This window comes from Microplitis mediator, chromosome 6 (assembly GCF_029852145.1).
Source record: "Microplitis mediator isolate UGA2020A chromosome 6, iyMicMedi2.1, whole genome shotgun sequence".
Classification (NCBI taxonomy): domain Eukaryota; kingdom Metazoa; phylum Arthropoda; class Insecta; order Hymenoptera; family Braconidae; genus Microplitis; species Microplitis mediator.
This window is the reverse complement of record NC_079974.1, coordinates 16,391,774-16,415,522: the sequence shown is the minus strand read 5'-3', so window position 1 is coordinate 16,415,522 and position 23,749 is coordinate 16,391,774. Positions and strand designations below refer to the sequence as shown.

At 26.8% G+C, this 23,749-nt stretch overlaps 2 protein-coding genes across 14 annotated transcripts; both read left to right on the top strand.

Annotated features, from left to right (window-relative positions):
• Window positions 1–13: 13 nt before the first annotated feature.
• Window positions 14–13,832, top strand: LOC130670374 (glycogen synthase kinase-3 beta-like). Of its 13 annotated transcripts, none has more exons than XM_057473770.1 (10): window positions 14–1,228; window positions 1,417–2,161; window positions 5,709–5,917; window positions 6,368–6,451; window positions 6,806–6,844; window positions 7,850–7,960; window positions 8,076–8,313; window positions 10,697–10,890; window positions 11,119–11,175; window positions 12,818–13,832. In XM_057473770.1, exons 2-10 carry the CDS (start codon window positions 2,074–2,076, stop codon window positions 13,205–13,207), a joined length of 1,410 nt encoding a protein of 469 aa, XP_057329753.1. In that variant the 5' UTR covers window positions 14–1,228; window positions 1,417–2,073; the 3' UTR covers window positions 13,208–13,832. The 13 variants fall into 13 exon arrangements, with proteins under 13 accessions (XP_057329753.1, XP_057329752.1, XP_057329754.1 ...); XM_057473769.1 differs by having other exon boundaries at window positions 14–1,555; window positions 1,627–2,161; XM_057473771.1 differs by having other exon boundaries at window positions 15–2,158; window positions 5,727–5,917.
• Window positions 13,833–21,614: 7,782 nt separating this feature from the next.
• LOC130669479 (proteasome subunit alpha type-3) lies at window positions 21,615–23,627 on the top strand. Its single transcript, XM_057472417.1, has 4 exons — window positions 21,615–21,772; window positions 21,872–21,954; window positions 22,168–22,559; window positions 23,233–23,627. The coding sequence occupies exons 1-4, from the start codon at window positions 21,752–21,754 to the stop codon at window positions 23,499–23,501; spliced, it is 765 nt and encodes a 254-aa protein (XP_057328400.1). The 5' UTR covers window positions 21,615–21,751; the 3' UTR covers window positions 23,502–23,627.
• Window positions 23,628–23,749: the final 122 nt, after the last annotated feature.

Below are 23,749 nucleotides of genomic sequence, written 5' to 3'. Positions count from 1 at the left end.
GAACGGGTCAATGTCTGAGAAGGCTTCGAAAAATCGGTGACTGTAGTGTGTGGTGTTCCCGAGGACTAGAATAAAGACATATAAATAACGACGAGGAGTTTTAATACCGCGTTTAAATAACGCGGCCAATACGTCCATTAATTGTGTAACGACTTACTACATATATATTTAAATAATAATAATAATATTAATATATAAAAATATAATTGACAGTGTGAATGACAAAAACGGTCGTGACGCCGCCCACACGTCGTCGTCGTCGTCGTTAACGCGAGCTTGGCTTTCGTCGTCGCCCCCGCGGGAAAATGGTCTGCACGACGACTAATTATTAAGTTTTAACTGATGATAATATTTTATTTTAAATAATAATTATTATTATTTTAATAATTATTATTAATATTTATTACAGAATTAATATTAACCCCAAAATGATAATCATAAAACAATTATTTCTCTATCAGTGAGTACCGTTTAGTTTGACAATTATAATACGAGATTTAACGTGACGTGAAAGACGAGCGGAAGAGAGTGCGAGTGGTGTTGAGGTAGGAGAGTAAGTCTCCAATCGTGCGTAAGCTAGTGATAGAGAGAGATATCATATACTTATACAGTTAAAAAACTGGTGTTTAAAAATTTAACAGATAAAAATTTGAAAATTTTAAGTCAATGTGAAAAAATTGAGTGGGAAATTTTATATGGTACTCGGAATGGAGTAAAAAAACGGTTATCATGTCAATTTAGGTGCAACGTCGTAGTACATTAATTTGAAAATAAGTAAAATCGAAAAACCGAAGTAGTGTATTGCGTTACTTCGAGAGAAAGAAGTAGGGAAAAGGTGCGACGTGGGCGATCAGAATTGAGTACGTCTGTATAATCTTTTTGATACAGTCTATTAGAACACGACAGTTGTATTGAGTTAACGCACCATCATAGTCACGGTTAAGTGTTTCAGTGCCCTAGAATTCTAATGTATCGGAGAAATTTTTAGAGGAAAAATAAAAGAGAAAATAAAAAAAGAAAAAAAAAAGTTGAGGAAAAGCAGAAGAAGAAGAAGAAGAAGGCAATCTTCATTGAGTGTGTGTGGCTATATAATTGTCGTCGTTATCATCGTATAGTAGGTTGTCCGTGCGCGGCGCGTTACTATAAACCATTCTAAAAACGTTGATTCATTCTGCTGGTCTTCTTTTTGGTATCTACTGCAGCACCCTCTTGCCCGCTGGTTCTCTATGTATGTGTAGTTTCTTGATTATTAGCAAGTGCGCTGTACCGCGGTTTATTATTTTTATCGTTGTCAAGTACCGATGATTATAAAAAACGTACGACAACGAAAACAACCACGACAGAAATTAAATATACAATAAAAAAAATTTTTGGTATCTGCAAGGAAATTTAATTTTAAAAATATTATTTTTAAAGACTATCAGGACGAGTGCTACGAGGATAAAAAAACCAGAGGTATTTTTGCCTCAGTACTGTAAGACTAGATTATCAATAATAACCAGCAGGTACAACAGAAACTGATCGCGGAAATACAAATCCTCAATTGCAGAGAAAAGTAATTTTATTTTATTGTTTTAAAATTAGTTAAAAATAAAGATTTAGTAAATTTATAGTTTCTGTGTTTAGGAGTTGACGTTATATTTAATTCGTCGTTGCTGTTTTACGTACGACTAAATTAACTGAAGTACTACTCTACCGATTGAGTAAAGAAGAGCGTGTCAACGGAGAGACAGAGGCTATATCATAATAATAATTTTCATCAGCAGTTATCATTGGTAAAATAGCTGATGGGTACGCGATGTGATATTGGCTGTCATTGATGTACGTGATATTTAATACAACAAGTTGGATTAATAATTATTATTGTAATAATAATAATAACGATAATAGTAACAATAATACTATTAAAATTACTACGAAAGAGTTTGAATCATTAACATCAAAAGTTAAAGAACTAGTGTTGTGTTTTTTAATAAAATTGTCATTGTCAAGAGGAAGATATCACAGGTCGTACGAATTTGATTTAGTAAAAGCGGAAGAGACAAAGGTGGAGGTGGTGGGTTGCAATTCAGAATGAGCGGCCGTCCAAGGACCACCTCTTTTGCTGAGGGGACTAAACCCCCCGCGAATCCGCCCCTGGGCGGCATGAAGATCAGCAGTGAGTAGTTTTACCACGCCATTCCATAACCTAACCTTTCTTTTCTTCTTTTTTTATTTTTTATACCTTTTCCTGCTCACATAATCACTTTTTTTTCCTAGTCCCGTTCATACTTTGTTTTTTTTCTTCTTTTTTTTTTAAATTCATTTCTATTTTATTTGTTTTTTATTTTTCTTAAAAATTTTTCAATGTGTCATGTTCACGTCATTGGTAATTTTTTATTTCAAATTTAAAATATACTTAAATAATTTTTTTATTCTGACGTATATTAATAAATTAAACTCGATGATAAAGTAGCTGCAGATAAATGAGGTATAAATTTAATTTAAGGATTAGAGTTTGAAATTTAAAAAGTAGCCCATTAAATAAATTTTATTTTCGGCCCTGAATGGCCTTAAACGTCAGCAGCACTCGTTTTTCTTGCGACATTTTATAAATAAATCATTTTTATTTTTGTTAACAGATTGATGTATATATTTATAGATCATTATTAATTTTGAGTATTGATATAGATCATAGTTGAATGATTTTTCAAGTTCATATGCTCCATGTTCAACTATTGTCTATCTCATGTTAATATCATTCTATTTCTCCATTTTTTTTTTTAAATATTTTTCTGTCATTTCGCGGTTAATTTAAATTTTTAAATTTATCATTACCGTCTGCGGCTTATTTATCACGAATAATTTCAGTTGCTAATTATTTAATTGATGATAAATGGAAGTAAAATCGACGTTATTATCATATATTAGGCTTAATTTAATTTTTTTTTTTTGTTCGCTTGACGATAATGAATAATGTGGTGCGCCCGCGCTCGCGCCAGCGCATTTGATAACTTTATACCCACCTGACGACTGAGGTAAAGGTTGTTCATTAAAATTTGTCTATTGTATTGTAACCATTGGCTTCTTGATTAGATTACATATTTCCCACCTTAATTTTTTCGATCCAGACGATGAGTAAACTAAAAAAAATATATCCAACAGCCAACAAAAAATAAGAGAAAAAATATTTAGATTTGGTCTATTGATTCAACAAACTTTAAATATTAATATCTTTTTTGTATATGTTAGGACTCTTACGCTAAAAAAAATACACATATATTCATGAATAATTTTCTAAATAAATAATATTTATTTATTTACGCCAATGGGCTTTATACATCTTATTTAACTATAACAAAGTAGTGTTTAATCAAAAACTCTACAGAACAAGAATATAATATAATATACTATTTTATATTAGTGACGTGGTACAATATTTTTTATTTTTGTTTAAAAATATGATAAAGAATCAACTAAAAAATTTATGGAAGCACAATAATCGTTAACTGAATTCACTATCCTGTTCCTCGGTCCATAGTGCAGATGATTTTTGATAATTGAGTTGTACTCAACAACCTGTATGATCTTATACCTGGTTTACAGACAAGACCAAATTATAATATTTCTGGGGAGCCCATGTGGCCATTAATGGTTTTGTAGAAAAATATAAAATCAGTAACTTCTCTACTGTAGGAGAGTTTGTTGATCTTAAATATAAATATAATTTTTCATTCAAGATGGAGATAAAATTTAAAAATTTTGATAATTTACTGTTATATATATTTGAAATCTATTTATTTGTTGACAAAATGATAAAATATATGTTCATAATATGAACTTAACTTTGTAACTGGACACGACAGTCATTGTACGGATATATCTATATTTATATTTACTTATTTATATATAATAAATGATAGGAAAATCTAATTGTTACGCATCATTGAACTTGATAACATTCGTAAGACTATTGAAGGACGCAATGCGACATTGATGACGACAGTGTCGATGAGTTGTCGACGACACTCTATTGTAATGTAACATTTACTTTACAATAGACTTTGACGTATGTTTGTTATCATTTAAATCTTCGGTTATCGGTTAAATATTTTTTTAAAAATTATATAAGTCATAATTCCGGTAGTTGAGTAAAAATATTCCGCTGTCAATATGCAAATCATGAAGAAAAAAAAAAGATATTTATTAATGTGGGATTTAAAGAAATGACAGGTGTATTTTTTTAATTTGATTTAAAAATATATATACGTATATATTTTTTTAAAATTTAAATTCTATATTTAGTTTAGAAGGTACGATAATTTTAATTAGTAAACAATTGTTAGATATGATAAGGCCGAAAAAAAAAAATTAAAAAAACCAATTAATGTATAGATGTATATAAATTAATATGTATTAAGATTTGCTGGAGTACGTGACTGATATTCAAAACAAGTTAGAGAGTTGACATAAAGTGTGAGATCGCTTATCCGTTTGATTGGTGCGCTGGCGCACTACACTAGTTAACTTTGTTAGTGCGTTATCTTCTTACGTTGACTAAATATAGCGCGAAACATTCGACGAGTTAACGTACAAGTAAACGCACCGAGTTATCGTATTTAAGTATATGTAGTTAATAATTTATAATATATTATTACAATTTATATTACATTTTTATAAAAGTCAATTAACAGTTTCATTATTTTTTTAAATATTCGAATCCATATTTTTTATATTTTTTTTATACTAATGATTTTTGTTTAAAAAATCTAAATAAAACGACAACTATTTACGTTAACGAAAAATAACTGAGGGTACAGAGAAATAATTGAAATTATTTTTCAAAAGGTCTTTGTGTGCTTAAGTGTTATCACTTATTATCGTGGTTAGTATGATGATTAGTAATCATATCATTATAATATAAAATTACTGAAAATAATTTTATTCCATCGTGTTTTATTGAGCTTTTACTTTACTTTTATATTTATGTGTTAAAAAAAAAAAATTAATAAGTGATTAAATATTTTTACACATTAATAGTGTTATAAGTTACTTGTTCACTTACTTGTAGTTAAATACAAGTAAAAGATTAACATTGAACAATTTATTTAGTAATAAATTTAAGTTAAAAATTAAATTTAAAAATAAAAATGACTTCGTTGACTGCTCTGAATTGGTCAGAACCACGTCAGAATTGGAGATATCCAAAAACAAGTTTACGAAATATTAATAGCAATAATGACATTAAATTAAGTAGTTTTATTATTGATAGTGATAAAAATAATCGTATCAGCGATAGAAATAATAATAGTAATGGTAATAATACTAAAGTGGGTGATAAAAATAGAAAAATGTCATTCAAAAATTATAAAGGAATTCGTAACTTATTTACGAGGTTAACAGCAACTAAATGTGAGTAATTACTAATTACCAACAATGTGATATGTTATAAGATTAACAAAACAATCAACTGATTAATGTAAAGAATAACACCATTGACGTGATATATTTCCATTGTCTAACATTTTTTTTCTTTCCAAGTAATTGAGACTATAATTGCTGTAATACATTTGAAATTTTATAATTACAGTAGTCAATTATTTATTTATTATTTTGTTTACTCATTTTACTTTTCTTTTATCCTTGTTACATTTTTTTTTCCTTTTTTCACTTTTTACGTTCACATAGCACTGTAGCGTTTTCGTATTTTTCGCTTGTTTCTATGGGTGGTGCAATGTGCAATTCAGGCAAGGATGGCAGTAAAGTGACCACTGTGGTAGCAACACCTGGTGCTGGTCCAGATCATCCACAGGAGGTATCATACACTGACACTAAAGTTATTGGCAATGGGAGTTTTGGAGTCGTATATCAGGCTAAACTCTGCGACAATGGTGAAATGGTAGCAATCAAGAAAGTACTTCAAGATAAAAGGTTCAAGGTTAGTTGATAATCACAGCATACTATTTATTTTAAATGATCCTGAAATTAACAAGATTGTGAATGCAGCAGACGTCAGAAAAATTTTAAATTATTAATAAATAGAGTAAATAATTGGTAAACTAAAATTAAAAAAAAATGCGCATTTAAAAAATTGAAAAATTAATAAGTGCATTTTTTATAAATATTATTTTTTCAATTATTTACTCTATTTATTTATAGTTTTAAATTTGTCTGATGTTTGCTACATTTATACTCATAAATTAGCAGACAGTAGAAAATTTTAAAAACTACAGGTGCAATTTTCTGAAATATATTTTTTTTTTATATTTATGGTTTTAATAAAAATCCAAAAATTATTAGACGTCGGCTAATTTCAGTATCATTCATTTTAATATTTATTTATTTATTTATTACAATATTAATTATGTTGTTTTTTTTTTTCTTACAGAATAGAGAACTCCAAATAATGCGACGACTGGAGCATTGTAATATTGTTAAACTTAAATATTTCTTCTACTCTAGTGGTGATAAGGTAATTTATTATTATATTTTTTTGTGATAAATTATTATTAATATTAATAAATAGAACATGTTATTAAAATAAATATTTTATTTAATAATTAAAATCAAACAGCACACAATGAATTTTATTGTTTATAGATAAAATTTTATCTTTAAAATTTTAAATATGATATAAATATTTTATTATTCATTAAATTTAGTTTATTGACATGTTCTTATAAAGAGGAATGTCAAAATTGAGCATTTAAAAGATAAAGTGATTACAAATGGAAATTAATTTAAAATTGAAATTAAAAAAAAAAGTTGCATTAAAATGTCTTTAGATGAATGCATGCACTATTGTTGTTCCTCTATTATTTTGTAGAACGTCTTAAACTCAACTAATCCAGTTTTTCATGTGTCCGTAAGTTACAAGCGAACCCAAATGTAGATTTTTGTTGAGTGATTTCTCTTACGGAGTTTTAGGCTAAACATGCTTTCATTTTATTCCCCCAATATATATCTATATTTATATAAGGAATAGTGGGGCAGGATGGGATATATAAGATAGTAAATACATTAGTCGAAAATTTCATGTCAAAAAATGTCTGAAAATTTATTTTCTTTTACCAGTGTCTTAACTAAATAGATTTTTTTCTTAAAGAATTTTTCAAATATCAACAACGTCAAATTTACTGTCATATCGGTTTCGTTTATCGTGAAAAAAGTTTTTTTTTGTTCACTTGAAAACTAGTTTAGATAAGAGTTCAAAACTATCAGGATTTGAGCTTTTCAATGATAACCTTCACACCCTGAATTTAAAAAAAATTCTAGCGTCCTGTCATACCCCACCTTTCCTTATATTAATTATAATTTAATACAACAAATATATTCTCTTCACTCTATCGATTTTTTTTTTTTAATTTTTATAAAGATTTTATCACGATTGCTAATGTGTTTACATTTAAATAAATGTTCAATAAATAAAATTAATTGTTAGTGTGACATGTAAAAGAAATCATCTAATAAATTAAAAGCTTGCAGAATAAAAAAAAAATTATAATAAAAATTATGTAGAAAAGGCAGCTTGATTAGTTTATTTATAGTCATAGTTATTTATATGTGGAAATTGTTTCGTGTCAGTTGATAAACGTTCACGATACAACAGCCACAGTGTCATTTATTCGTGATGGTATTTTTTGCAAATTATAACGTGGCAAAAAAAATGAATGTCATAATCATTTAAATGTTTTAGAAATAATTTTTTTTTGCTAACAAATTATTTTGAAATTTTTAAATCTTTATTTTGTAACTATTATTATTACTAGTAACGTTGATTATCTTTCATAATATTAATTATAGTTATCCCATTTTGGGATATTTTTTTTTTTATTTTATTTTATGTTTTTGTTTTCATCACTATCTTTAGAAGGATGAAGTTTATCTCAATCTTGTGCTGGAATATATACCGGAAACAGTGTATAAAGTTGCGCGGCATTACAGCAAGAGTAAACAAACGATACCTATGAGTTTCATTAAGGTAAATAATTTATTTATAATAATTTTAAATTCAAAATTTACTTAATTATTTAATTTAATTTTTTTTATCTTCAATTTAATTTAATTGTATTGATAATAATTTATTAATATTTCAGCTTTATATGTATCAACTGTTCCGATCGTTGGCATATATTCATTCATTAGGAATTTGTCACAGAGACATTAAACCACAAAATTTACTACTTGATCCAGAGAGTGGTGTATTAAAACTCTGTGACTTTGGTTCAGCAAAACATCTCATTAGAGGAGAGCCTAACGTGTCTTACATCTGTAGTCGTTATTATCGAGCACCAGAACTCATTTTTGGCGCTATCGATTATACTACAAAAATCGGTAAGAAATTAAAGAGTTTATTATTTAAGGTAGTTGTCGGGTGATAAGCATAGTGTCAGAAAATTATAAAATTTTGTATACTTATTAAGGGTATTAAGATACGATTACCATTAAAATTTGAAGTCGATTGACCATCGCTAATTCGAGATATTTATAATCAAAGCTTAGATCATTAATATTGCGAGCTATGGAGAGTATGCGTTTTAAGTCGCGTTCGTGATTCTAATAAAAAACTTATAGTTAGAAATTTTTAAAAAACTAACAGGAAATTAATGAATTTGTCGTGATTTAAAAAAAAAAAAAAGTATTCACCGTATCATTATTGAGATACAGCAATACAAAGCAATACAAAGGTAAACAATAAATGAAAAAATATACTTCGGTGAGTAGGACAGAAACAATAAATCTTACTACGCCGTACGCGAGTATGGACAGTACTATTTGAGCGGTAAATTTAAATAGATGCTCAGTACACTATCCAGCAACTGGTAGATCATATGTGACGTTGTCAAATTATAATTTAAGAAAATGTTTAATAGTATTTGCGTACACTGTAAAAAAATTCTGAGTCAGCGGTGTGGTGTGAAAGTTACACAACGCACAGTTAAATTTTTAGCTGTGTGAATTAGAACGATCACATTATCAAAGGTTAATGATTTTTTTTCGTTTGCTTTGTTAATTAGGTACCGTCACTTATTATCCGAAGACAAAATATTTGCGACAAAATATCCGAAGAACAAAATATCCCCGGACTAAATACTCGATAGATAAAATATTCCCGACAAAATATCTTATAATATAAATAGTACGGTACCCTTTTATCAAAAATGTTTAATATATTTGCACATAAAATTTGAGTGTGTGATATTAAAAATAGATCAACACATATGCTTGATATCGTACTGTGCCCTTTTTTCACAGATTTTGGGTGGGTATTATTTTGGAAATAGGTCAACACATATGTTCGGAATGGTACGGTACCCGTTTATCGGAAACCATTAATTATTTTTTCACTTGAAATATATTTTTATGAATAAGATTTATCGACAGGATATTTTGTCACGAATTTTTGTCTCTTGAATATTTAGTCCGGGGATGTTTTGTCTATCGGATATTTTATCGCGGATATTTTGTCGGGGATATTTTATCCGCGAACTACAAGTCGTGCTACCGTTAATTATATATCATTTGTTTTTAGTAAAAAAAATCTGTCATTTTCGGTTTTAAAACTGGTGAAAAATGATCAGAACACGATTTTTCTCAAGAGAGTTTTGCACTTTTTTCTCTATTACACTCAAGTCCACGAACGGTGATATCTTTGTTGCACTTGCGCAGTAAATGGAAAATTTTGTCTGAGTTTTTTTTTAAAACAAACGAATATTATAAAAAGAAAAAGCACACTTCGCTAGATTAGACAGTATTGCATCAATGTGCAGTCTGTAGTTAGTATTTAGAGATTTTGTTTAAAAAAAAAACTCAGCCAAAAATATCTGATTACCCCTAATAAGAAATTGACATTAAAATCCAAATAACTAAAGAGCATTGCCGGATTTCAAAAACCTGGTAGAGGACAATTTATTGGAAATAAAATGGTCTATCAAAAAAGTCCTACAACATTTTGTGATAAAACTGATATTTTCGTCGGGAATAACTTTTGAAAGAGTAAATTTATCGAAAAATTATGAGAGACCCTTTTTGTAGGACTTTAAATTTTTAGCAAGAATATGGATTGACCTATCCGGTACAATAATTAACTGGTGAGTTATAAAATTCCAAATTAAAAAAAAAAATCCGTGTTATTTGAATGGGAAATAGAAAATTGCAATCAGGGAGTACTTAATTTTAATACTAAGGGTTCAAATTTTAACAGGCGTCTTCATTTATCCTACTGAAACTTTTGAGTGTGTCCTTGAAAAAAAACAGTTGATTTTCTTGAATCGGTCTAATATATATTCATTTTAATAATAAAAACAGTAATTAGGTCATCTTTAACTACAGATTATATACATGACCGGACAATATTTGAGCTAATAACACCGAAGGGTGTGAAAAATAACACTCACACCATGTTAAAAGTCCATCTCTTGATAATTCACATCGAGGACACCCTGTAGTCCTCGAAAACCATTTTCACACCAAAAATTTTTTACAGTCCACGTATATATGAGTACTGTGTAGGTAAACCTCTCACGGGTACAGTATCAATCAAACGAAAGCAATGTATCGTTTTAACTACCACCTAGCCTACTTTTAGCGCGCATATGGCTCATAAATTTTTGACAATATTATAGCTGGACAACTGCCTTAAATCGTTGATTTGTATTTGAAATTTTATTACTTTAATATTAAACATATATCTTAATTATTGATATATTATTCACAGATGTATGGAGTGCTGGTTGTGTATTAGCAGAATTATTACTCGGTCAACCAATATTTCCAGGTGACAGTGGTGTTGATCAGCTTGTGGAAATAATTAAAGTTCTCGGTACACCGACACGCGATCAAATTCGTGAAATGAATCCGAATTACACAGAATTCAAGTTTCCACAGATTAAATCACATCCTTGGCAAAAGGTATGCTATTTATTGATTATTAATCAATCACTTCATTGCGAGCTTGTTTATATTAGATTTACTTTAAATAATTTCCAGAAATTTGAATTTAAATATTTACCAGTAACGGATTTTATTTTTAATCCTCTATCGGAATTTATTTTTATTTGTTTATTTTCTTATTTATTTATTTTTTTTTTTATACCTCGTAAATCATTCAACAAATCAGGTTTATTCTCGTCATTACAGTTCATGCTCCAACGAATGAGCGCTCCAAAGTGTACGACAAAGCATCAAAAAATTAGAGTAAGTGGTTTCTCTTGAAAGAATACGTGAAAATTGTTGCCACGAATTTGCGTTGATTTTTTTATTTTTATCTCCATATTCTTGACCAATTCAAACTAACAAAAAAAATCAAACAATCAAATGAATTATGTCTAAAAAAAAAAAAAAAAAAAAAATGTTTTCTTTAAATTTCCTCAGTTTATTTTATTTTTAGAAATTTTTTTTAATTAAATAAATTAAAAAAAACATATGAAAATAAAATAATAAATCGTGTGTCGTGTGATATCTACTTTAATTTATTTTTTTTCTCTCATTCTTTTTTTTTCTCTTTTTCTCGAGTCATCTCCATTTTTTTGCTCGCTGATTCATCAGACAGTTAACAACACTAACGTAAATTCCATCGTCTTGCCGAAGATAATATTAAAGTTGCAGGGAAAAATCACTTACTCTAATAATATGTCATATAAAAATATAATTATTAATAAAAATTACTTTTATTAATAATAAATAATTATCAAAATTTTTTTATAAATTATATCGCTTTCAATTATTGATAATAATTCAAATTTTCATCATAAATTATAACTATCGTCATAATTATCATATTTGGCTTTATTTTACACTTTATATCGCATTTTAAATGCCTTATTTACGGTACTCCGTATCCTATTCTTTTTTTTCTTCATTCCACAAAATTTTATAATTTATATATTTAATTACAGACATTTGTATATCAACGTCTTATTTTTATTCCCTTTTATTTATAAGATTTATCACTAGAATAATAACTATTATTATCAGTTAATTTTTTATGATCCTGAAGGTAGACGACAATTCAAAATTTCCGCATTTTTTCTAACAAATCAATTACAGAAAAAAAAAAGTAAAAATGTGCACATGTAAAAAATTTAAAAAACTACAGGTGCAATTTTTTTAAATATTTTTTTTTTTATAATTTATCGTTTTGAAAAGAAATTCAAAAATTATTAGACGTTGGCTAACTTCAGTATCATTTTTTTCTGATCCTCGTTAACGGACAATCAACAATTTTCGTATTTTTTTCAATACATTAATTAAAAAGAAAAAAAATGCATACGTAAAAAATTAAAAGAACTAGTGCAATTTTTTTAAATATTTTTTTTTATAATTTATCGTTTTGAAATAAAATTCAAAAATTTATTAAACCTCAGCTACAGTATCATAATTTTTTTCGTTCATAAAAATTAATTAAAGCAATTATTTAAAAACAATATATTCTTATTATACAAATGTATGAAAAATAATTTATTTCAATGATGCTACAAGTAGTAAACTTACAATAAATTATTCAACATGACAATACAATATCTGAAAAATATCGATATTTTTTTTACATAAACACTATTCTTGATTCAATAGCCAGTTTGCTTATTATAATTATTTTTATTGTCAATCATTAAATAATATAGACAAATAGACACGTAAGAATAATCGATAACAATAAATATTTAATGTAACCATTGGATACAAAGTATTAAAAATAAGGTAACAATAGATTAAATATTTTTAAATATATATAAAAAAAACCAATCAATAGGAGTTTTAATTAAAAACAAAATGAAGATTCTTGAAGTAAAATATTTTATATATTATAATTAATTGATTTTTTAATTTTTTTTTTTAGGTATTCCGAGCACGTACACCACCAGAAGCAATGGATTTAGTATCTCGACTTCTTGAATACACACCACCATTACGAATAACACCACTAGCTGCATGTGCTCATCAGTTCTTCAATGAATTACGAGAGCAAGGAACATCATTGCCAAATGGCCGTGAATTACCACCTTTATTTAATTTTACTGAACATGAATTACGAATTCAACCAAATTTAAATTCACAATTAATACCTAAATATATGCGATCGTCGGAAACGAGTACCGATGGTGGACAGCCAGCCGAAACTACGACAACCACTGCATCTGCTAGTGGTAATTCAACTGATAGTAATGTTAACACAACAACACCTTCCGTCACACAAAATTCAGATGCTAATCAATCGACCATGGCTTGAATAAAAGCTAACTAAAACATTAAATAAATAAATAATAAATTTAAAAATAAAAATAAATAAAAAAATTATTTTTCATCGTTACGACTTTGGAGATTTATCATTTAGAAAGAAAAAAGAAAAAAAAAAGTACACATCCTTATTGAACGGATAAATCAATAAAATTTATTATTTATTATATCTCATAGACTGTGAGATATGGATGCCCCGTTGTAAATTGAACTCAATTCAAACTATAAATGATTTAAAACTGATGTAAAATTACTTTTATTTACATTTGAGACTTTTATTATTACAAAGGTATATCTATATCTAAAATCTTTTTTTTTTTTTTTTTAAATAATTAGTTATAGTAAAATGAGCAATTACTTAATTCACGTAGCAATTAATTTAAAGTAATTATTACATCAGTTTTATCAAGTGGATTGAATTCAGTGTATATATAATAGGAAGAACTGGTATGAGGCCTCTTAAAAAAAGGGTTTATATATGCAAATATAATACTTGGTTAAAGAGAGATGTGTTAACGTAAATAATGTGGTGGTAGTACGTTAGAATCGTTTGCGTCGTCTTTTTATCGAGTTTTGTTTGGACAATTTAAATAAAAAGTAAATTAATTTAAAAAAAATATATTAAATGCAGGTCAATATTCAAATGAGGCAGCATCACTACACACATACTTTTTTTTTTGTTTTTTTAACAAGTCGACGAAAATTAATTAAAATAAATGCAAATACAATACTGATTAAATATTAATATAGCGAATATTGATACAAGTGCTGTTCTTATATGTTCGATTGATTATTGTTATTGTCGAGTGGTTTTATTATTATTGATATTGTCATTATTTTTAATTATTAATATTATAATTATTACTATTAGTCTTCTTTTTTTGTAATAAATGTGAGACTTTATTAATTATTACTCGATAATTAGTCCCATTAAAATCGTTCGCATTTGACGTGAAAATAAAAAAATAGATATTTCGATAAAATATAAAATTGACTGGCGACTAATTTAAATTATTAAGACGAATAAAAATTTTTAGTATAATAATAAAGTTTGTTTGAATAATAATATAGTGTACAGTGGGTCTCACATGTTAATATATACGAGTGATTGTCTAAATTTGCTTGTTTATTTTTTTCATACTTTCGACGAATACTGTAGCATTGTATAATACATAAGATATGTGTACGTTTATTAGCTCGATTCAAATTAAACGTTTATTATTATTATTATTAATATTATTATTATTATTATTATTATTAAATTAAATATATAAATAAATAAATATAAATATATTTAAATTATAAGAATGGATTATTAAGATCAAATAATACTCTCTATATAATATAATTCATAATTAATGTATCTGGAATAAAAATAAAATACATTTGTTGATGTATTTTTTAACATAACTAAAGAGAAAAAGAAATAGAAACAAACAGTGCCTGCTATTATTGGTTTTTTCTTATTATTTCATTACACCATTTAACCCTTTAGGGATACTGTAAACAATGTAATAATAATTATTTATTATCTGATTTACTTGTTTTAATTTTCACTTAAACCATATGATATTTATATTTAAATAAATTAATAATAATTATCTTGATAAGAAATAAAATTATTTTAATTGATGGATGTGTTGGATTGATATTAGTTCCTGAAGGGTTGAATAAATTTATTAATTTTACATAATATTCATCGCACATCATTCATAAACATATCATTGTATACTGATAAATAGTGTGAAAAATTTAAAAGTAACGATAGAAAAGTGGAATGAATAAAAGATTTTAACACTATTTTTTTATTAATAAAATCAATTATTGTTTGCAATATTTATAGGGCCCACTGTCTTTTGATTATTTTATTTAAAATATAGTGAATATTTATATTAATCAACTAAAAGTATATACTAACAATAACATTTAAGGCCATGCTCAGACAGTGCCCCGCACTTTTTTAAAATTTGAAATTAATTTTAAATGTCAAGCGTAGCAAAATTTTATCATTAATTCAAAATAAATTAAAACTTTAATTGAAATAAAGAACAATTTCACTGAGATGTAGAATTTAAAAAGAATTACTTACGATTGTTATCAAATAGGAATTGAACGAAATTTGTTGAATGAATTTAAGCCCACAGAATTTGGAAATTCAAATTTGAAAATAGGCATGAAAATTTTACTGAAATTCATTCAAAAATTTCATTTAACTCCCAGTTGATATAAACTGTAAGTAATTTTTTTTAACGTAGTGTCTAAAGACACAGAAAAAAACCTGTGTTCGGAATAGCCTACCGTGTGGCACGTTATTGTGCCGCACGCTTATCCCTTATTCTATCCCACCTATTTCTGTACACTTCTCCACGTTGTTTTTTTAAATTCTACATCTCAGCGAAATTGTCCTTTTGTCAATTAATGCTGTAGTTTTTTTTTAATTGATTGATAAAAATTTTGATACGCTTATGACAGTTGAAAATTTTTAAAAAGTGAGGGGGACTGTCTGAGAATACTCTTAATATTTTTCATTTTATATCATCTGACATTGTAGCAATTTAAATTTGTATATTGAATGTCTTGCTCTTTTTTATTTATTTATTATTTTTTTTTAACTGTCTCATACTATATTTATTTAAATGTCAATATCTTTCATTAGTTTCCATACAGTCTTATTTAATTGGTTTATCATAACAATAATATTTTAACGCATGTACAAAGTTTGAAATTATAAAAAGCTCATGCCAATGCTATCAGAATTTTTTTTTATCATTATTTGAAGCTTAAAAAAACTAAAGTAGATTTGAAACATTCAATTTTTTGTCTTAAATAATAAAATTTTTTTTTTTTCTTTTCATTAATTAATTAATTATTATTTAAGTATTGGTAACCCGAGCCGCGCTAACTATACTAGTAATAAATTATCAATATTACGTATAATTATTTTTTATATAAATAATTTATAAATGATTAGTTTATATATATTTTTTTTCCTGAAAAAGTTGAATTAATTGTTCTGTTAAAGTCGCATTAATAAAATATATTTAGATTGCTTGATGTCAAATAACTTCAAATAATGAAGGCCAGTTTTTTAAACCAGATTTAAATTATTATTGCTGGTATATATACTATTAATACATAGATATACCAGCGATATTAATTTAAACCCGGGTAAAAATAAACCCGGTTTGAAAAACTGGCCCTGTGTGTATAAATAAAGATATAACTTGTGTGCGTAAATGTATATATATATAATATTCAATAATTTTTTTTTTTTTTAAATTAAAAATTAATAAATTTTTGGTCTTAGTTCATTTAAACGCTTGAGTAATTCATTTATAAATGAATAATTGTATTATAATAAAATGCCATCTCATATTTATATCTGTCAAATTTCAATAACAATTTTTTTTTCTGTTTTTTTTTAAATTTATTTATAATTTAAGTTGTAATGGAAAATGTGTGTGCATATATATATTTATATTTATATATATAAGATAAAAGGACGATGCAATGATATACAAAAAGTACTATTATAAAATAGTGTACAAAATAATGCCAGATAAAATCAATATGCTACCACTTAAATAAAAACGTTAATATTTAAATGTTACAATTAAATTAAAGATAATTAATAATAATAATAATGATAAAACATAATAATTATGATTAATGTGCCCGTAAATGTCTAAAAATTTTGGCACACAAATATATAGTAATATAAAAATTGTTTTCTTGTATAATTAAGTAGCTTAAAGAAGAAATAATGTAAAGAATAAAAAAAAACTAAAAACATGACAAGTAATCGAGTGAGTAAAATGAATACGAAAAGAAAAAAAAATTATAAAAGATAAAAATAAGCTTATTTATATTAATATCATTAGGCCAAAACTTTGAAGACACGATCGCTTAAATAATCAAAGCGTATAAAAGATGAAAAAAATTTAAATCTGTATTATTTATGCTAATACCGGGAAAGATAAATAATATTTAAAATAATGTGTAGTAGACATCGATGTTCTGAAACAACAAAAGTAATAATTATTTTTCTTTTTGAATTTAAAATCTTCCTTCATTACGAAAAAATATCGAGAGCACGTGCTTTTCATGTTACACAATAAAACTGACAAAATAGAAGAAGAATATAAATTCATTAATTGTTTAAACGGATGAGTGACTCAATTCTAAAAAAAAAAAATTGAATTATACTTAAAGTGCGTTTTTACACCATAGGGAGCAAAAATGAAATTTGCTGAAAGCACGCTTTGATAGTTTCCACTTTTTCATAAAAAATAAAATAATATTGAATACCAAAAAAAAAAAAAAAGAACAATTGTTTATACGATACATTCAATCTCTTGTATATTTGGCAATTTATAGCCTCTATATGCTACAACTAATAGTATAAAAATAAAATGTAATAAATAAATGAAAAGTTTAAATCAAGTTTGTCAAGTAAACAATGGAAAATAAAAATGCATAAATGCTCATTTCGTAATAATTTAATAAAAATTAATAATAATAATTATAATAATAATAATAGTAATAATAATGATGAAATGATAAATAAATAGTATATTGTGTGACGAGGGATGAAGCAAAACGATTTCAGACCAGGGTAAAGTTGGCTGCCATCACCCGCAGTCTGAAATCGTGTTTCATTCTGAGTTACACACTAGATTTTTCATGATTACCTGGATTGGAACTTAAAGTTTCAGTGTCAGCAGCCAGTTAGAAACAAGTTAATTTAAGACCAATGGTATCATCAACTATTAAATTGTCATTTGCAATTTATAATTAAGCAGAAACTATAAATCCTATTTATTATTGACATTAATTTTTATAAAACTTAATCACAGTCAGAACTGTCATTTACGTAATAGTATGTTACACACCTAGGGAGGAAAGTAAGACATTTTAAACCGGGTGTAGAATTGCCTACTTGAGCCGAAGGTGATCTGTACCTGAAAGTTCAAATTTTTGCCATAAGTTTTCCCATGAAAGAAATAAACGACTTTCTTCTCTTTAAGTAGGGTATAAATTTAAACTTTCGGTGTAGGTATGTTAAGAAAGTTTGTTTCTGCCCGTTGACTGAAGGCACTCACAATTTACGCGTTTGCTAATATTAATTATCGGCATTGGACTGAAATTTTATCTTCTTTCGACTGACTGTAGAGACACTGAAACTTCAAGTTTCGATGCTGGTATTATGAAAATAATATTTATTAATAAAATAACAAAAACAATGTCGTTAATCACAAAAGATTGCTTGTCGTAGAGTGCATAATAAATTTGTGCGCTTGTTTATTATTTTGTTGTTTGTCAAAACAACTGTTTTTTTCTTCAATAGAAATTTGTATTTAATAAAAATCTGAGAAATGACATGAAACGAATCATTTGTAATGTAATTAAACATTCATTACTAATTGAAACCATCTCAGATGAAAACTAAATTTAGTGTAATTAATATTTTCTCTGATGAGAGTAAATAGGTGATAAAAATAAAGAAAAAAATGATGAATAAAAAGTTGCTGATGAAAAATAAGAAATAAATATTATTATTAATGAACAGTAATAAAATAATGTGGGATATTAAATCGTGATATAAATAATATCACTCGTGTAAAACCTTATGAACTGTACGATATTAGTTTAAAAAAATGCGTTGCACGGCACACTATAATTTTAACGCAATTTAAAAACAATAAATAACAAATAAAATAATAAAATTCATTACTCAACAGACTATGGAATAATAAATATTTAATTAATTAATTAATTAATTAATAAATAAATGATTTATTAGACGTACATGTTACTTATCACGTAAGTCTAATAATTAACCAATTAAATTTAACTAATAAATCGTGTGTAACAATTTTTTTGGTGCATTAAAGTAGACGAAAATAAAATTTAATTAAATAAAATAATGCAAGTGAATGATAGATAATTATTGCGAGAACAAGAGTTAAATAATTGTGGGCGTATGTGAATTTTAAAAAATAAAATAAATATCTGTATGAATGTAAGAAGACAATGAAAAAAAAAAGTATATATATATATAATAAAAAATGAAGAGTACATTTATTAGCGCAAGTTGAAACTAAATATATTAAAATTACAGCGCATACATACATATATGTATGTAATATATGCAAACAGTAAAAAAAAATCCACATGTATATGAATATGTATATGTATGTATAATTATATGATTAACTTTCATGATAATTGTAGCTAATTATTGTTATCATTGTCATTTAAATTCTCATCGTTATTTTATTATTATTATTATTATTGTTAATTAACTAATTATTCAATATCAATATATATTGTATTATTATCATTGTCTTTAAAATATTTACCATTTTTGTTTCTTCTAGGGTATTTATATTTTTATTATTAATTATCATCGTTCATTTTATTTTATTTTTTTTTCATATGTATAAATAATTGTTTTTGTAGATTCATTTCTTCATTTTACATTAATGCATTATATTTATCATCTTAAATGTATCGACACACAGAATTGGTTGTCTTAAATTTATTTAAGACTTACCTATATAATATTACTGTACATTTAACAATAAAATATTAACAATAATCTTGATGAGTATAATTATTTATCATTACTTCAATTAGAGAGGGTAAATTGCCCAGCATCCAGATGCTGTAAGTAGTAGACATCTGACAATTTTTGTTTTTATTTATCAATTATGAACCAAAAGATTTATAAAACTTTTTCAGATGTATTTTTAATAACTTTTCTGACAGAATTTAATTTTTTCATTTAAAAAAAAAATAATGAATTTTTTTAATATCTGCTGTTTTCAGCATCATGTCTAAAAAACTCTTTTAATATGAGGGTCTAAAATGAGTATGAATGTAAAAAAAACAATTAGCAATTTTTTAAATTTTTGAATAAATAAACAAAATTAGAGTAGAATAAAAATTAAAAAATGAGAATGCATTCCGAAATGCGCTGCGTGCAGCTCAGCAGCAGACCGTGCAAGTGCAGGGTGGTAGCAGCACAATTTTTGCGCGAAACAATTGCGGATTTTTTTTTAAATATTTGAAATATTTATGATACTGAAGTTAGCAGACGTCTAATAATTTTTTGATTTTTTTTTAGACGATAAACCATAAAAAAAAAAATTACTTGAAAAATTGCACCTGTAGTTTTTAAAGTTTTCTAGATGTAAATATTTTTAGTTTATTTTTTTTGCAATTGATTTGTTGAAAAACAAAAATTCAAAAATTTTCAAATGTCTGCTATGTTCAGGATCATAAATATTTCTATCATATTTTGTCGCCATTTTGTTTTTATTTCCGATTTCTAATTTTTCTCCCTTTCTAATCAGTTATTTTTCGAATATCCAAATTTGCCGTGCAATTAATAAGAATAATTAATAAATTATTGATGAAAATAAAAAATTTCGAGTATACCTTTTAGTCTAATTTAAATAATTATTGACACAAATAAATTTTAATAAAATTATTGAATTTCAATTTTGAAATTTCGCGCCAAATTAGCGCTACTGCGCGTTACTGTATTCAACGTTCAAATTTTTACTAAAGTGGGGGTGGTCGATGAATCGTAAAGTCGATTGCTTTGTATCAACTGGCGGTTCGATAGCGTCAGTCAGTATCATCGACAAGGGCAGTAGTAGTCCAGATCCTTCTTTACGTTTAAATTACGCAGAATTGCAGTTAATTCGCAGAATTATCCATTAAATTTATTGCTCATAGTCATTGTTTAATTAAAATGTTCAGTGTTTGTAAAGTTTAAACTGTGCAAAGTGTTTGTGGTATTCTTAAGTGTTGAGTGTTCAGTGCTAAAGTAAAGTGTTGCGAATTGCTGATGCTGATGACTTCCAAGTTCCTGAGTAAAATCATCTGGCATCGTCTGGTGGGAAATAGCAGTTAAGTGACGTTTTTTAGCTGCAATACACTTGGAGCAATTTAAATTAAATCTCCAAGTGTATTAGGACACCCTTCTGCATATTATTTCTCCACCAAGGTTTGTTCAAACACTTGCGTGCTTTTTTTCAATTTTTTAAATATTTTTCTATCATATTCTGCCGCTATTTCATTTCAGCGTACGGTTTTTAATTTTTCTCCAATATCTTATAATTTATTTTTCAAATATACGCTACGGCTGCTCGCAGCGCATTCCGGAATGCACCCTCACACACATGAAAATTCAGTACTCGTATTTTTTTAAATTTCATTATTTCAATTTATTTATTTATTTAAAATTTATAAATTGTCTCATATCTGGTACGTTTACGCTCATATAATTTTAGTACTGTGCCACCTGGACAGTAAATTTTAATTCAAATTGTAGATGTCTCTTGATGTCACCGACCAATTTGTAATTTTTTATATGATACCAGTAGACAGAGAATAGTGACAATGGTGTATAGATATAGTCTATAGTGTGTGTGATTTTTCGCTAATTCACGATTTTGTTTGGGTGACTTGACTTGTAATTATTGCAAACTACAATAAAATATTAAGTTTTAAATAAAATATCACAATGAGTTCTATTGGTACCGGAGTAAGTCAATAATATTACAATTGTTTATTTATTATTTTATACATTTAAGTAAAAATACTTAGTCATTTTTAACTAACCTAAAAATTTATGTTTTCTTAGTATGATTTATCGGCTTCACAATTTTCACCTGACGGACGAGTTTTCCAAGTCGAATATGCTCAGAAAGCCGTCGAAAATAGTGGGTATGTATTTATTTATATATTTTTTTTCACTAATTGTTACTTATTAATTATTAACACAAAAGTCCTTTTCAAACTCGTCAGCATTCATATTTAAACTCCAGTCACGAGAACTTACAATTAAACTTTACACTGAATTATTTACAACAATTGATTATTAACAATCGTTGAATTATCAAATAATCTACTAATATTTAATGACAATTTTATTTTTAGAACAGTAATAAGTCTCCGAGGAAAAGACGGAGTTGTATTTGCAGTAGAAAAATTAGTAACATCAAAATTATATGAAGCTGGAGCAAATAAAAGAATATTTAATATTGATGAGCATGTTGGTATGGCTGTAGCTGGATTAATATCTGATGCCCGACAAATTGTTGAGACCGCACGATCAGAGGCAGCGAGTTATCGTGCACAATATGGAGTTGGAATCCCGGTTAAATATTTAAATGAACGTGTTGCGATGTATATGCATGCCTATACATTGTACTCAGCTGTACGACCCTACGGTTGTTCAGTTATTTTGAGTGCCTATGAGGCCGATGGACCCGCAATGTACATGATCGATCCATCTGGAGTTTCTTATGGATACTTTGGGTGTGCCGTTGGTAAATAAAATATCATTTCACCATTATATTTACTCTATATTATTGCTTATCAGTTTTAAAATTGTTTTCATGATACCAGCATCGAAACTTGAAGTTTCAGCGTCTCTACAGCCAGTCAAAAGAAGATAATTTTAGTCCAATGCCACGAATTGATATTAGTAAACGCGTAAATTGTGAATGCCAGTCAGCGGGCAGAAACAAACTTGTTTCGTCCCTTGGGAACAAAAAGAATGTTTCTGCCAGCTGACTGAAGGCTTTCGCAATTTAAACTCTGATGCTTGTCATTTGTTCAATAGTAATTTCAAACCATTAATTTTATTTACATAAATGACAGTTCTGATTGTGATTAAGTTTTATCAAAATTAGTTTGAATAATAAATAGTATTTATAGTTTCTGCTTAATTATAAATTGCAAATGACAATTTAATAGTTGATGACACCATTGGTCTTAAATTATCTTGTTTCTGACTGGCTGCTGACACTGAAACTTTAAGTTCCAATGCAGGTTATCATGAAGAATCTAGCGTGTAACTCAGGATGAAACACGATTTCAGACTGCAGATGACGGCAGCCAACTTCATCCTGGTCTGAAATCGTTTTGTTCCATCCCTTGTCACACAATTCACTATTAATCTTGTTAATAAAAATTTTTGTTTGCTTACTCTTTTTTTAGGCAAAGCAAAACAATCAGCCAAAACCGAAATCGAAAAATTAAAACTCTCTGACATGTCATGCAAGGAATTAGTTAAAGAAGCTGCCCGAATTATTTATCTAGTTCATGATGAACTCAAAGATAAACAGTTTGAACTAGAGATGAGCTGGGTTGGTGCGCACACGAAAGGTAGACACGAGCGTATTCCACATGAAATAAAATCTGAAGCTGAAGCTAAAGCCCGCCAAGCTATGGCTGAGGATTCTGATAGTGACACTGAAGATATGTGAAAATAATAACGATACTAATAATAAATGCGTTAATATTAAGTAAAAAAAAATTTTTTTCACTCAAGGTACATTTATTATATTTCAATTAATTTTTAAATCAACAATAAAGGTAATTACTCTAACAAATTTTTTGGTCTTATATATAATTCGATAATGAAACAATAATTTATTTTCTTTATTATCGTCATTGATGATAACGTAATCTATATTATTAAGAGAATAAAGAAAGGTTTGTTCCAGCCAATCTA